At 37.1% G+C, this 17,683-nt stretch overlaps 1 protein-coding gene across 1 annotated transcript in view; it reads left to right on the top strand.

Moving 5' to 3' along the window:
- The window catches only part of LOC149805152 (serine palmitoyltransferase 2-like), an 87,659-nt gene that overhangs the window by 16,893 nt on the left and 53,083 nt on the right, over window positions 1-17,683 (top strand). Inside the window, exons 3-4 of the mRNA XM_089947891.1 lie at window positions 1,153-1,307; window positions 9,110-9,255. Coding sequence (XP_089804017.1) covers window positions 1,153-1,307; window positions 9,110-9,255 — 301 coding nt within the window. The remainder of the gene's footprint in view (window positions 1-1,152; window positions 1,308-9,109; window positions 9,256-17,683) is intronic.

Here is a 17,683-nt window from a genome sequence, read left to right as displayed (position 1 = left end):
TGAGTTCTTCCATTTGGCTTTCTCTCTGCCCATTGAGCTTTTACCAGGGTAATAGGGACAGTAGAAGCACACTTAAAGTCCTATGAGCTCCCCATTCTCCAATATTTTGACAACTGGTTGATGCACAGGTCCTCAGATTCTCTTCAGAGGGACCTGTCCCTGTTTTGGTCCCTACACAGTACCATGTTTTATTTGAAGTCATGTTAATGTGTGAGAGCTATACTTGTATTCCATGATTTTCTTATGTTACATTCAGAAGACTGCAAAAATAAACACAACAAAGCAATAATAGTGCTTGAAAGTCATCTTCGCATGGGTTATAAAATCCCTTTCTTTGTGTAAAGTTTTATTGTCTTTGCAATGGTTGTATGGGTTGTATTTCAGTCATCATGAGGTTTTTTTTAGCTTACATAGATAATCAGATATATCCAGTACCATAATTTTTCCTTTCTACAATTTAATGATGCATTACTATTAAATGGCATGTTTGCTGGAAAAGAAACATGTATTAGATTTTCATGGACCATATATACCTACTTGTAAGTTGAGTCCAACTGTGAACAACACCGATTCTGATCTGCTGTTGCATATTGTGCCAGCAGATCAGGGTTTGTTTTGTTTATTCTACTGGTTACTCTTAGCAAACTGTAGTGACCCAGATCTACCAGTACATTAAGTGATGACAAATCTGAATCTTTGCAGCTCGCAGTTGGTTGTGGCTTTTAAGCAAGTAGAGTATATACAATATATGTCAGTTAATGATTTCATTGTGTTGGTGTTTGGACTGTATCACAAATATACATACATGCAAGGAAGTCTTTTTAGGTGGGAAAATCAGGACTGTATCGCAAATATACATACATGCAAGGAAGTCTTTTTAGGTGGGGAAATTAACATTTTTTTGTTAATCATGGCCTATTGTGCTTAAGAATACAGATTTGTTTCAGTTTTCTAAATTATTTATAGTTATATTTATGTTGCAATCCATGACTCTTTGATATGTTTCTAAAATGATTTACAAATAGTGATCACAAACTTTGCAATCATTATTTTTTTAATCTTTTTAAAAAAAATAAAATCTCACTACTTTAAGCTCATTTAACATTTTCAATTTTATTTAAAATTTCAATTGTTAATTATTTGCCTCTGCAGGGTTTTGTTCCCCTGTACCAGAGCTGGGAAAGCTTTTACACCAGAAATCTATATAGACGAGTCCGAGACTGCTGGAATCGGCCTATATGCAGTGTAGTTGGAGCGGAGACGGAGGTCCTGGAGAGAAAGACCAATGATTATGGCTGGAACTTTGAGTATGTAAAAGTTTTGAAAGTAAATTGTAGCATATTTTCCCCACAAATTTATTATTGCTACCTATGAGAGCCAACATTAGCTACAAACATTTTCATCCCAGATCTGTATGTTTTCAACACATTTATGTACTTGTTAATTTTATTAGCTCAGCTATGCACTGAGCAGAAGAACTTGTAGAGATACCCCATTTCCCATCTGTTTGCACAAGCAGATTGTCACTCCTCTGCTTGGAGGATTGTCATGAAATATTACAAATACATTTGTCCCAAAGTCTGGTTGGCCACTCAGACATCCAATATGGCAGTTATCTTGAAAATCTTTTCATTGCTTCTCCAGAACAGATGGGCACATTGGTATGTTTTTTTTTATACTAAAATGCGTAATATCTCAAGTTCATCCTAAATGAAAATGGTGCCATCCAGTATGACCACCCTAGAAGTCATTTTTAAATGTTCGATAATGCTGCTCTTCCAGGATTAAGGGTAATATTGTCAAGGGCTTTGTACCAGAATGTTTTTTATGATGTCTAGTTAGTGTCAAGTGTAAAGGATACAGATCTGACATTCAGTATGGCTACCATGGTGGTCATCTTGAAAATGATGTTAATGCTACTCCAGAATGGATGATCATATTGACAACAGGTTTTCTCCAAACATTTGTCATGATAACCAGCTGAAATTGGTGCCAATCTTATATCCAGTATGGTTGCTACAATGACCATGTGAAAATGTTGTTATCCTTCTGAATGGGTGGTAATATTGAAAACTAATATGGCTGAAATCATCATTTTGACTCAAGACTGATCTGACCTTTAGCATGGCAAACATAGTGGGTTATCACAGAAATCATGGACCGCTCCGGTGGCCTAGTGGTTAGAGCGTCCGCCTCGGATGCGGGAGGTCGTGGGTTCGATCCCCGGCCGAGTCATACCAGAGACTTAAAAAATGGTACTAACAGCTGCCTCGCTTGGCGTTCAGCATTAAGAGGTTAGTGTTAGGACTGGTCGGCCTGGTGTCAGGATACTGTGACTGGGTGGGACATCATGCTACATGTCTGCTGCATGATGCCCCAGTGCTAGACATCACTATAAAGTTATAAACTGCCACATTGCAGACATCGTAGCGATATGACTGAAAAATTGTTAAAGCTACGTTAAAATCAAAATCACATCACATCACATCACAGAAATCATGACATCAATCTTCTTAAGACTTTTTTTTGGTTCTGATACACTTATTGCAATATGTTATTGAATTTGAATGAAATTGGTTCAAAGCTAACCATATCGTGTCCATCCTTTTGAGGATAAGTTTCAAAATCAGACCCACATGACTATGTGGTCATTGCTTGCAGTTGTTGTTATTTCGTTGAGTTACGAATGCAGTGACTTGAATATATACAAATTAATTTTGACAAGGTTTGTAGTTAGATGCATTCCAAGAAACAAATTTGGAGAAATCAATCTTGGAAAAATGGATATGCTTTGATCCTGACCTTTAATTGCATTGCTAAAATGATGTATTAACGTATGCAATGTAATAAATGATGTCAGACTAATATACTATTATTGCTGATAGTTTTACCAAAAATAGACACATTTTGTAAGAGCTACTTCTCCTTAACTGATGGCCATCTCAACATATTAATAAAAAAATAAAACTTTTCTCATAATATATGGCTGTTCCTGTATTAAAATAATGTTGATCTAACCAATAAATGATTGCCATGATGGTCATCCTGGAAATATTTATATGTCTGTTTCTCTTGAATGAATGGTCTTAATGGTTTTCACTAAAATCAATTATAGCAGTATGTAATTGGTTTAGAATGAAAATTGTGTTCATCATGATGGTGTTCATTATGACCTTTAACTTCACACCATAGAGGCCATCTTGAATGTCATATCAGCATTCCAGTTGCACAAATGGGGTTTTCATGAAATCACCTCTTGTGATATTTGGTTAGCTCGGAATGAAAATGGTGCATATGTGACCACTGGCAAACTGGCATGTTTGTGAAGGAGGTATTGAAACTATATTTGATTGACCAAGTCAGATGGCATTTCTTCCATTTGTGTTGTTCACTGAGATTATGAAAATACCAGTGCATGTGCAATTAGATTTTGTCCAGATATTGTATTTAGTTGCATTCCAATGAACAAATTAATGGTCAACACACAAGTATTGATTTTAAGGTCAGAGATCTTAACATTGGATTTTAGCTGTACTGGCTTGTGAGCATAACTCAAATATGAATGGATGTGTGCATTAAATCCATTTTGTGGATATCTCTGAAGAATACCTTCATTAATGCTAGTTTAATGTTTTTTAACAATATAAATAAATTATACAGGTAACTAAATGGACATATATTGACATTATATGAGACACGTGGAATGAGTGTAGGATCAAGATGAAAGGCATGACAAAGAATTTTGTTCTGCTTTTAGAGGTATCTTGTGAACATGTTAACTCTAAAATATACGAAAAAGTGTTACCAGATTTGGTTATGGTGGATTTTCAAAGGAATATCAGAGATGTTTTTGATAATTAGAAAAAAGATGAAATGGTCTTGTTTTGGATTCTTCTTCAGATATGTTACCAGATCATAATACTTCTTGCTGATGACATTCAGTTTTTACTCATGGATCAGTCTAACCCATATAGTGCTACTTAGGCACTTCCTGTGCATGATTTCCAGTTTTTACAGGCACTTGTGGATCAGTCTTACCTGTATAGTGTCACAATAGGCACTTCCTGTGTATGATGACCAGCTTGATGCATCAGTATCCAAGACATGTTGCTTCAGTTTTCCTCAAGCCTTTGCTATGACAGCTTGGAAGTAATGAGAGTCCTGAAGGTGCTGCAAGCGATTACTCTTGACATTATTCGCCATCAACTTCACATGTAGCACAAGAGATGTTGGCTTCCCTAACATTATCTAAAAATTCATTAACTTCCTCTTAAGTTCCCGCATTATTATTATATCTTCATATAATTTGTGAAGACCTAGCCTTACAGGCTAGGACTGGAGGAGTTTTTTGCTGACTTGCCATCAGAATTCTGTCCACCTCATTGTTCTACAACACCAGCCTGGTCTACAGTTCCAGCATCAGTCTGGCCATATTAATGACATTTTGGGCTGCTTATGTCATCAATTACAAGTCCCAAGAATCTAACAGTGCATTTTCTTGCAGATGCCTTCCCTTAAATTTGTAGTCAGTAGTTCTACAAGCCCCACCCACCAGTTATCCATTTAGATACCAAGCAGTTGATGTGTAATGATGTGGCCATGGGTTCAGTTTTAGATCTAGTATCTATGGCGATCTTTCAACAGCTTTTCTTCACCCATCTCAGATCTCACTGGACATGAGTGAGATTTATTGAATGACCAGCATCTTAAACATAGTTGTCTAACATACTCAAGTGAAACCGTAACAGCAACTATGAACTTTCAACTGGTGGAACAAAGTGCACTGCTTTCTACCTTTCTCACTTTTCTTAAATACTGTAATAAGGCCAAGCTACATTTGCAACCATAATCATCTAATCTCTTTAATGATAAGGTTGATGGAATCCTCAAACAAGCCACCAAGGATACTTTCTTTCCTTAACAGCTGCAGGTTAGGGATTTGCAAGGCAAGCAGCAGCAAAATTGCAGGATATGCCTAGAACACAGGACACTGGGAAGTAGTCCTCTGAATTTACATCTGTTGAAAACCAGTTTTCCAGAACTAAAGTGGACACATAGAGGGTGATCATTTTCACCAGCGTTTCTCTTCATGAGACCTTCTCAGTTTCAAATGACATCATCTTCATGCTGCCCTTATCATATATCCAGTCCTTTGCTAATATATGGGGAAGATTTTCGATGATGTCTGGACCAAAGACGTGGTTGCCGAGGAATTTAATCTCACGTTCAGTGCACATACCTTTGTCTAGGGTTCCCTTATCTTCAGACACAACACTCTTTATTCAATCATTGACCTAAGCACAATCAATCAACTAATTTATGCACTTTGGTTCACAATGGAAGCACCAACAGGTTCAAAATGCCATCTATTCGGAACACTGCACAATTATTATGGTCTTGCAAAAGACATGACTTCTTATCCCCAAATGAGCTGTGATTCTCCTACAAAGACCACAATATACAATACAGCAGGTGATTTATATCTTGCAGCAAGACATGATATCCCTTGTTACTCTCCTTTTAATCCTCAAGGACATCTCTGGCCTCATCTCTGACTTTTTACCATTTCTTTCAACATTTTAGCATCTAGATCTAGAACTCAATACATAAGTGAACATAGTACATCTCCCTTAGGAATGAGAATTGAATCATTTCAGCTGTGGCTTTCTTGCTTAGGTATATGGAACAATCTCTCTACCAGAGAATTCCTTCACATGCTGGATTTTCTCAATGTCTTTGTCCAGGGTTGTGTTCTTGGGCTCCCATTACAGTGATTCTTTTGTCCAAATGGAAGCTGAACCTTTGACTACTGGACCAACTTTCACAGATAGACCAACTTTCACAATCTGTACAATATGAGGTTGCATCTCAAAGGTGGTAAAACCTCACTGGACTCGAGTCTGGGATACCTCACCAAGTACAACCTAGGGCAATCACAGATGCAAACACAGAAAATGGAAGTGGGTGGGGAGAAGCCTCCTTCTATCATTACAGGATGCCAGCAGAGAGTAGCCCCCTCAGTTTCATCATTCACGTAGTACCATTCTCAAGATGAAATCCATTTCAGAAGCTTTTTATTGGTTGTTGGAGAATGGAGTTCTCATTCTGTCCATCAACTCCACTGTGGTGATTGATCTCACATGGCAATGTGGGACCAAGTCTCCAGACCTTTGTATTCTTCTGTGGGATTTCTAAAGTGGTGTGACAAATCCATGGCCAAGTTCGACTTTTTCTTGGCCAGCTTAATGTGTTAGTCCTGCAAGACCCAACCAACAGAATGGTCTCCTCATCTCTTGGTTGTTACTCAGTAGGTGCCCAATTTTGTCAGCTTGTGTTGGACTTATTTGAGATGGTGGTATGCCAAACTTCCAGTCTTTGTCTCACTAGTCTTAGATCCAAAGGCCTGGACAGTTGATGCTCATTAAAACAGCTGAATGTATACACTTACCCTCCAACACCTCTGATCTTGGATAAAAGACCTCATCACTTTTGCAACAGAATCTCGGGATATTGAGATATCTCCTCATCTGTTCCAGTGACCATGACAACAGGTGTTTTATCCCAGCCCAGAGTTATCTTGAACCTGCATCTCTCATTCTTATTAAAATACACTCTCAGGAACAGTTTTAAAAACCAGTGGTGGAGAAATCACACCAGCAAGATTACCTTCCACCTTAATGGTGTGCGACGGCAGTGGAATATATTTTCATTGTTGTGCACACAAAACACTTTGTATCACTGCAGGCATCCATACCTCAATAGCTATCTTCCTATTTCTCTTTAACCAGAAACAGTTAGCATCAGTCACAATTAAAACCTACTCTTCCATGATCACTGGTACCCTGTGTCATCATGGAAGAGAGGATATCGGACAAACTAAAGACCAATCTTCTGTCCATTATTAATTACACATGTCCAATGACGTTGGATCCAAGTGGATTCGATCAAGGGTACTAACCTGGCTGAAAAGGATGCCATTTTAACTTTTCTCGAGAGCTTCATTGGTCCACCTTTCATATAAGACCTGCTTCCTCACTGCATTAGCAAACAGCAGGCAGACTCTGTGAAATACATGCTCTGTTAGTGGACCTGTCTTCATGTAGTTATCACTGCTGTATAATTATGACTATTATGGCAGGTTTTACTATATTATTATTTATGATCAGTTCAGTTTAAAAATTGTTATAATTGTATGTCTTGCAGTTTACAATATGTGGCATAGAGAAAATAAGTCTCACCATCCAAATTGTTATCGTAGCAAGGCTTCCAATGCTGTAATGCAAGCATAAGCCAATGTAAAGCATTTTGAATCAAGCCAAGATAGTAAGATTTTTTCATGCACAATAAAAATTATCAACTGCACCACAGAGACACCCCCCCAATAAAGACCCAACAAAAAGACATTGAACATTGCTGATGCTGGGATATTTGTCCTCCCAGCTAGGAGGTTGTTCACATGCATGCTTATCAATAAACCTGTGTAAACCATATTTCCTATGGCTAGATCTCTTTGTGGTGCATGTGGACATATAGCCTATGTTGTAATTAGAAATTAGCCTAGGTCTACATCCTGCTGACATTGCAAGAAGAAGAAATAGGTGGTGCAACACCCATCCAAGCTTGACCTATTAATCAGTGGGCACAGTTATATATCAGTTGGCTACCAGGGCCAACCAGCCAGTCATATCCCAGTTAGGACCAACTTGATGGCAGATAAGTTCAGAATAAACTTAGGTGAAATCTGCTGCCTTTATAATGGAATTTTTTACTTTAAGAACATAATTCAAACTTCCACAGAATATAAATAAAAGAGTTTCAGATTCTTTGCATGTATATCCATTGCCACCATGGGCAAGGGTTTTTTTTCACTCTAATTTTGATTGAATCTTCTATACTTTACAAATAATGATCTGCTAAAGTTTGTGTGAGGAATCGTATGGTAAGTGGGTATTTTTTACACTGTTTTATAGTAATCAAGTATTATTAACACTGTCGTTGTGCATTATATTTTCATGGCTCATGACATTGATGTGTATAGGTTGATACTAATTTGTTGTTTTAGAGTTATAAGGTCTGTTGTACAAGAAATTGATTATAGCTGTTCTTGTACAGATCTACATCTCATGAATAATTGAAACAGTTTCCATAGTTTAATTGATTTTCAGGTAATCTTGATACTAGTTGGACCTTTCCTATTGATCAGCCACAAAAAGAAATCACTCTCCAATTACAATCTCATTTGATCATTTTTCACTTTAATGTATTAAATGTCAAAGTTGTCCTTTGAAATCCCAAAATACTTTCCAATTTTTTTACACTTTTTGCCTTTAGCCTAACCCATATCATTTATTGCTATAAATAAAAGCAAACTATCTTTCAAATTTAAGTTGAATCCGTGTAATACAATACATTTTATGTTTTAGTCGAGTTTGTGGGAGATTTTTTCTTGTTTAGCCTACCTATAGCAATCTGGTGTTGTGTAATCCTTTGTGGCCCTTCTGTAGGTCATAGGTAATTAGATGAATTGCCAAGTACCATGTCTACTTGCATATAAGACGAGTCCAAATGTAAACTGTTGAGACCCCAAGAACCGCCATTGCATAATGCGCCAGTAGACATGGGTCTGTGCAGTTTGTTAGGAGTAATCAGTAGAACAAACAATTTACCTCTGATCTGCAAGCATATTGTGCCACAGCAGATTAGGATCTTTGTTCTTTGTAATTTGACTTGACTTATAAGCAAGTATATACGGTAATGTTCTCATTGATGTGATGGAACTATTGACTTCACTTTTTATCAGTTTGATTAGTGGTCTGTATCAAAGCTTTATAGTAGTTGCTATTAGTTATGGAATGTACAGTGAAACCTGTCTATATGTGACACTCAAGGGATCAAAATATTCTGTCCTTTATAGATCAGGTGCTTTTTATGTAGAGATTAAAATAATGAAAAACAAGTAAAGAAACCCTTAATGATGTTCATGATAAGGTGTCCTTTTTGTGGCAGTGTTTGCTTAGGCAGGTTTTACAGGATGAAATTCTTTATCTCTTTACTAACTCTTATTTGTATCTGAAATGAATTAGTAAATGGTTCATTAATATCTTACTAGGCTAACAGATAAAAGACTGAAAGTGATGAACTTTGGTTCCTACAACTATTTGGGATTTGCTGAGAATGAAGGACCTTGTGTTGATGCGGTGGAGGAAATTATACAACAGTCTGGGCTGTCATTCTGTGGAAGTAGACAGGAACTTGGTAAATGTCAATTCTTATTGTTGTTGCCCAGTATGACATATATTGTGCCCATGGGGAAATCCAGATGCTGAGGCTGGGCTTCCAAATATGTTGATTTTGTTGGGCTACTAAATGATATAATGGTTTGCTATGCAAATTTACAATAGGTAACTGGTTTAACTCTTTACAAAGGAGAATTTAAAAAAATTAATTATAACAAAGAAAATGACAAAATTTTAAGCAGTTTTATATCAAGGTGTCTTCTCTGAGGTACTTAACTCAAGCATGGTTATCGATTCTTTTTCCTGGTAGTCCGTGCATTTTTTGGCTCATGTGTATTTGAGAAGAGTACCACTGACTCTGTGTAGTGTTTCTATCAGTTTTTCTCAGTTTGTGCTTGTTATCTTCATCCATTTCTGTTGTCTCAGAAATTACCATCTATACTTGCTTATACGTTGAGTCCAACTGCAAGCTGTACAGACCCAAATTTGCCATCTCAGAATGTGCTGGCAGATCTGGGTCTGTGCAGTTTATTAGGAGTAACCAGTAGAACAACAACATAGATCCTGATCTGCATGTGCTTTATGCCATGGAAGATCAGGATCTTTGTTGTTTGCAGTTTTAGTTGACTTATAAGCAAGTATATATGGTATTACATCTAGAAGATGCTTTCTATTTAAAACTAGCTCACTTGTAGAAAAAGTCGGAATTTTGACAGGCTGTTCTGCATATTTGCTGATCAATTGCAAAACGTGAACATTGCATTTAATCTAAGAGGACAGGGGCCAGTTTTTATGTACTAATTTAATGTCTCAATCAGAGACCTTGTATTAAAAAAAAATCATAAAAAAATCAAATACACAAGTGAGGTCAAAAAGATCCCAAATTTTGGATACCTATATTAAAACAAAGCATCAGAATATTAATAAGATTTATTATCCACTTGACCAGAGAAGTCAATGGCAGTTCATAGCTGAAGTTTATGCACCCCAACCCCAGATTTATACCTGCAGGTTTCATGTCCGAAGGTCATTTTTGCTGACAGTGAAGTCACGAGCCCTTTTCCTAGGTGACAATTCTGCAAAACCGTGTGTACTAAACAGGCTGATGCAACTGAAAATAGTTGTCATCCAAGCCATTTTTGAAATATTCTACTTCCCTCAAACCCATGTTTTTACTGCATGGGAGGCTAGCTGTTCTTCCAAGCTGACTATTGGTATTTCACTATCAACATACTGCAGAGTAACTGGAAGGTGTACGTGCCTGACATCAATTTCAAGAACAACACAAGCCCAAAACACCCAGTTCACAAATATATCCACGTATCTTTAAATAGTAAATAATAATAGCTGAAAAAGTCACACCATAGCCTTAAGTTAATAAATTTGCCAGGGGCCAATTTACAAAACTGGACCCTGCCACCTAACACTAGAATATTTAATTCTATATCAACTTTCAGTTTGTGGAAAATTTTAAAAATGACAAACAGTGATACAATTTATTGAATTTTAGTATCTGTTTCATAATGTTGTTTTTAGTTTAACGCCATTGTTTTAGCACATGACAAGCTATACATAGCAGCCAGTATAGCTGGTGGTGGAAGAACCTGGGAAACCCCAGGAAGAACCACTGATCCACAGGATGCTGCTGGTAAGCTTTGTAAGCAAATAAGGAAAACAAGCAGAAACTTTGAACTCAGTGGCAAAAATCTGTTGGTTAGGATCTTGAATCAGGGATTATATGATTATAATCTTTATTTTTTTTATTACCCATAAACTGTAATTGTACTTATGAAGATTAGGTTTCAGTTAAGACATCTGCCAAGACACTTTCATGACTCTCTCCTTGTAAATAAAGATTTAGCATGATGTCACAAAGTTTGATAAAATATACATAAAATGGAACAGACTAAAAATATAAAATAATTATAGTATTGATAAATGCCATATATTTACAAAGTTGCAAAATGTAGTACTTTCAAAAATAAAATTTGGAAAAGGAATGAAACCATTAAGAGTCATTTACAAGAAATTATGCTAATTGAATGCCAGATGCTCTGTGTTTATTTGTTTGTATGTATATGTGTATGAGCTCCATCCAGAATTTTGTCATATGTATGAGCTCCATCCAGAATTTGTCATATTTATGAGCTCCATCCAGAATTTGTCATATGTATGAGCTCCATCCAGAATTTGTCATATGTATGAGCTCCATCCAGAATTTGTCATATGTATGAGCTCCATCCAGAATTTGTCATATGTATGAGCTCCATCCAGAATTTGTCATATTTATGAGCTCCATCCAGAATTTGTCATATTTATGAGCTCCATCCAGAATTTGTCATATGTATACGCTCCATCCAGAATTTGTCATATGTATGAGTTCCATCCAGAATTTGTCATATGCATGTGCTGCATCCAGAATTCGTGATATGTATGTGTTCCATCCAGAATTTGTCATATGCATGTGCTCCATCCAGAATTTGTCATATGTATGAGCTCCAACCAGAATTTGTCATATGTGCTCCATCCAGAATTTGTCATATGCATGTGCTCCATCCAAAATTCATGATATGTATGTGTTCCATTCAGAATTTGTCATATGCATGTGCTCCATCCAGAATTTGTCATATGTATGAGCTCCATCCAGAATTTGTCATATGTATGAGCTCCATCCAGAATTTGTCATATGTATGAGCTCCATCCAGAATTTTGTCATATGCATGTCCTCCAACCAGAATTTGTCATATGTATGGGCTCTATCCAAAATTTGTCATATGTATGAGCTCCATCCAGAATTTGTCATATGTATGAGCTCCATCCAGAATTTGTCATATGTATGAGCTCCATCCAGAATTTGTCATATGTATGAGCTCCATCCAGAATTTGTCATATGTATGAGCTCCAGAATTTGTCATATGTATGAGCTCCATCCAGAATTTTGTCATATGCATGTCCTCCAACCAGAATTTGTCATATGTATGAGCTCCATCCAGAATTTGTCATATGTATAACCTTCAACCAGAATTTGTCATATGTGCTCCATCTAGAATTTGTCATATGTGCTCCATCCAGAATTTGTCATATGTATGAGCTCCATCCAGAATTTGTCATATGTATGAGCTCCATCCAGAATTTGTCATATGTAGGAGCTCCATCCAGAATTTGTCATATGTAGGAGCTCCATCCAGAATTTGTCATATGTATGAGCTCCATCCAGAATTTGTCATATGTAGGAGCTCCATCCAGAATTTGTCATATGTATGAGCTCCATCCAGAATTTGTCATATGTATGTGCTCCATCCAGAATTTGTCATATGTATGAGCTCCATCCAGAATTTGTCATATGTATGAGCTCCATCCAGAATTTGTCATATGTATGAGCTCCATCCAGAATTTGTCATATGTATGAGCTCCATCCAGAATTTGTCATATGTATGAGCTCCATCCAGAATTTGTCATATTTATGAGCTCCATCCAGAATTTGTCATATGTATGAGTTCCATCCAGAATTTGTCATATGCATGTGCTGCATCCAGAATTCGTGATATGTATGTGTTCCATCCAGAATTTGTCATATGCATGTGCTCCATCCAGAATTTGTCATATATATGAGCTCCATCCAGAATTTGTCATATATATGAGCTCCATCCAGAATTTGTTATATGTATGAGCCCAGAATTTGTCATATGTATGAGCTCCATCCAGAATTTGTCATATGTATGAGCTCCAACCAGAATTTGTCATATGTGCTCCATCCAGAATTTGTCATATGTAGCTAGTCATATGCATGTGCTCCATCCAAAATTCATGATATGTATGTGTTCCATTCAGAATTTGTCATATGCATGTGCTCCATCCAGAATTTGTCATATGTATGAGCTCGATCCAGAATTTGTCATATGTATGAGCTCCATCCAGAATTTGTCATATGTATGAGCTCCAGAATTTGTCATATGTATGAGCTCCATCCAGAATTTTGTCATATGCATGTCCACCAACCAGAATTTGTCATATGTATGAGCTCTATCCAAAATTTGTCATATGTATGAGCTACATCCAGAATTTGTCATATGTATGAGCTCCGTCCAGAATTTGTCATATGTATGAGCTCCATCCAGAATTTGTCATATGTATGAGCTCCATCCAGAATTTGTCATATGTATGAGCTCCAGAATTTGTCATATGTATGAGCTCCATCCAGAATTTTGTCATATGCATGTCCTCCAACCAGAATTTGTCATATGTATGAGCTCCATCCAGAATTTGTCATATGTATAACCTTCAACCAGAATTTGTCATATGTGCTCCATCTAGAATTTGTCATATGTGCTCCATCCAGAATTTGTCATATGTATGAGCTCCATCCAGAATTTGTCATATGTATGAGCTCCATCCAGAATTTGTCATATTTATGAGCTCCATCCAGAATTTGTCATATGTATGAACTCCATCCAGAATTTGTCATATGTATGAGCACCATCCAGAATTTGTCATATGTATGAGCTCCATCCAGAATTTGTCATATGTAGGAGCACCATCCAGAATTTGTCATATGTATGAGCTCCATCCAGAATTTGTCATATGTATGAGCACCATCCAGAATTTGTCATATGTATGAGCTCCATCCAGAATTTGTCATATGTATGAGCTCCATCCAGAATTTGTCATATTTATGAGCTCCATCCAGAATTTGTCATATGTATGAGCTCCATCCAGAATTTGTCATATGTATGTGCTCCATCCAGAATTTGTCATATGTATGAGCTCCATCCAGAATTTGTCATATGTATGAACTCCATCCAGAATTTGTCATATGTATAAGCTCCGTCCAGAATTTGTCATATGTATGAGCTCCATCCAGAATTTGTCATATTTATGAGCTCCATCCAGAATTTGTCATATGTATGAGCTCCATCCAGAATTTGTCATATGTATGAGTTCCATCCAGAATTTGTCATATGCATGTGCTGCATCCAGAATTCGTGATATGTATGTGTTCCATCCAGAATTTGTCATATGCATGTGCTCCATCCAGAATTTGTCATATATATGAGCTCCATCCAGAATTTGTCATATATATGAGCTCCATCCAGAATTTGTTATATGTATGAGCCCAGAATTTGTCATATGTATGAGCTCCATCCAGAATTTGTCATATGTATGAGCTCCAACCAGAATTTGTCATATGTGCTCCATCCAGAATTTGTCATATGTAGCTAGTCATATGCATGTGCTCCATCCAAAATTCATGATATGTATGTGTTCCATTCAGAATTTGTCATATGCATGTGCTCCATCCAGAATTTGTCATATGTATGAGCTCCATCCAGAATTTGTCATATGTATGAGTTCTGTCCAGAATTTGTCATATGTATGAGCTCCATCCAGAATTTGTCATATGTATGAGCTCCATCCAGAATTTGTCATATGTATGAGCTCCAGAATTTGTCATATGTATGAGCTCCGTCCAGAATTTTGTCATATGCATGTGCTCCAACCAGAATTTGTCATATGTATGAGTTCCATCCAGAATTTGTCATATGTATGACCTTCAACCAGAATTTGTCATATGTGCTCCATCTAGAATTTGTCATATGTGCTCCATCCAGAATTTGTCATATGTATGAGCTCCATCCAGAATTTGTCATATGTATGAGCTCCATCCAGAATTTGTCAAATGTATGAGCTCCAGAATTTGTCATATGTGCTCCATCTAGAATTTGTCATATGTGCTCCATCCAGAATTTGTCATATGTATGAGCTCCATCCAGAATTTGTCATATGTATGAGCTCCATCCAGAATTTGTCAAATGTATGAGCTCCAGAATTTGTCATATGTATGAGCTCCATTCAGAATTTTGGCATATGCATGTGCTCCATCCAGAATTTGTCATATGTATGAGCTCCATCCAGAATTTGTAATATTTATGAGCTCCATCCAGAATTTTGTCATATGTATGAGCTCCATCCAGAATTTGTCATATGTATGAGCTCCATCCAGAATTTGTCATATGTATGAGCTCCATCCAGAATATGTCATATGTATGAGCTCCATCCAGAATTTGTCATATGCATGTGCTCCATCCAGAATTTGTCATGTATGAGCTCCATCCAGAAATCATCATATGTATGAGATCCATCCAGAATTTGTCATATGTATGAGTTCCAGAATTTGTCATATGTATGAGCTCCATCCAGAATATGTCATATGTATGAGCTCCATCCAGAATATGTCATATGTATGAGCTCCATCCAGAATTTGTCATATGTATGAGCTCCATCCAGAATATGTCATATGTATGAGCTCCATCCAGAATTTGTCATATGTATGAGCTCCATCCAGAATTCGTCATATGTATGAGTTCCAGAATTTGTCATATGTATGAGCTCCAGAATTTGTCATATGTATGAGCTCCAGAATTTGTCATATATATGTGCTCCATCCAGAATTTGTCATATGTATGTGTTCCATCCAGAATTTGTCATATGTATGTGTTTCATGCAGAATTTGTCATATGTATGAGCTCCATCCAGAATTTGTCATATGTATGAGCTCCAGAATTTGTCATATGTATGTGCTCCATCCAGAATTTGTCATATGTATGTGCTTCAACCAGAATTTGTCATATGTATGAGCTCCAGAATTTGTCATATGTATGTGCTCCATCCAGAATTTGTCATATGTATGTGCTTCAACCAGAATTCGTCATATGTATGAGCTCCATCCAGAATTTGTCGTATTTATGTGCTCCATCCAGAATTCGTCATATATCCTGGACATGTCCAGCAGGACTGATGTTTTGATTGACAATAAAATGACCAAATTGGAAATTTGGAGTTTGTGCTAAGAAACTCTGTTTCAGATTTTATGGAGTTTATGCTAAGAAACTCTGTTTCAGATTTTATGAAATAGTTGTAACTGAAACTAGTATATGGGTATTTGTCGTAATCATAAATCAAAGATGAGAAATTGCCTTTGGGTTTCTGTAAGCAATACAATGCAATCTCTATCAGCAAACTGTCCCCATCTTATAGAAGGTTCTACCTGAACGAGTGTGGAGGCGTTCCCTCCCATCTGCAGGGGTGGTACGGTTACCCCTGGTCCCTGACCAGCTTTGTTGTCCATTATTATTTCACTATGAAACTACTAATTATTTTTGTGAATAATAAAAATTTATATTCTAATACTGACTACACCATGGCAGCAGATGGGAGGGAATACATTTTTATTCTTTGAAGTGTATCTTCTAGTTTTAATTTAATCAGAAGTGAAGGCAACCTTCTGCGGGATACCAATCTAATAGATTCCATATGTACCCAGAGCATACTAATTCACTATGGGAGTACATCAGCAATTCTGTCTAGAACCTTTATGGGAGTACATCAGCACTTCTGTCTAGAGCCTTTATGGGAGTACATCAGCACTTCTGTCTAGAGCCTTTATGGGAGTCCATCAGCACTTCTGTCTAGAGCCTTTTTGGGAGTACATCAGCACTTTTGTCTGGAGCCTTTATGGGAGTACATCAGCACTTCTGTCTGGAGCCTTTAAGGGATTACATCAGCACTTCTGTCTAGAGCCTTTATGGGAGTACATCAGCAATTCTGTCTAGAACCTTTATGGGAGTACATCAGCATTTCTGTCTAGAGCCTTTATGGAAGTCCATCAGCACTTCTGTCTAGAGCCTTTTTGGGAGTACATCAGCACTTCTGTCTGGAGCCTTTAAGGGAGTACATCAGCACGTCTGTCTAGAGCCATTATGGGAGCACATCTGTCTGGAGCCTTTATGGGAGTACATCAGCACTTCTGTCTAGAGCCTTTGTGGGAGTACATCAGCACTTCTGTCTGGAGCCTTTATAGGAGTCCATCAGCACTTCTGTCTGGAGCCTTTATGGCAGTCCATCAGCACTTCTTCTGGAGCCTCTATGGGAGTACATCAGCACTTCTGTCTGGCGCCTTTATGGGAGTACATCGGCACTTCTGTCTAGAGCCTTTATGGCAGTACATCAGCACTTCTGATCAATTTGCACCCAAGGTTTAAAACTTTGCCCAGATTTTGAGCCCTCATTGAAACAAGATATAATGTGTAACCTTGAAATAACTATCCAGACTGACATTTACCCACATTCATCAGAGCAGATGAGTTTGAAATGGTCTTTATAAAAGGGCAGAAAAACTCAAAGTTTCATGGGTGAACCCTTATGTAAATAAACTATTAAATTTCAATACAAGTTTTAAATCACTTTTAAAGCAATAATACAAAATCAAAAGATCATTGTACCAAGCACAATGTGCTTTATTTACTCATCAGCTACATGTATGACAAGTATTTAGGTGAGACCAAAAGGGAATTTTGGGTGAAAAATAAAAGAATACCTCAAGAACATCCACAAAAAGAACTATACCCCATTTTTTTAAAAATGAAGAAAAGGATTGTAAAATGTTGTGC

Source organism: Sinohyriopsis cumingii, chromosome 2, assembly GCF_028554795.1.
Source record: "Sinohyriopsis cumingii isolate HCF-2022 chromosome 2, ASM2855479v2, whole genome shotgun sequence".
Lineage (NCBI taxonomy): Eukaryota > Metazoa > Mollusca > Bivalvia > Unionida > Unionidae > Sinohyriopsis > Sinohyriopsis cumingii.
Note: the sequence above shows the minus strand (reverse complement) of the source record. Positions and strands in the feature narration are given on the sequence as shown.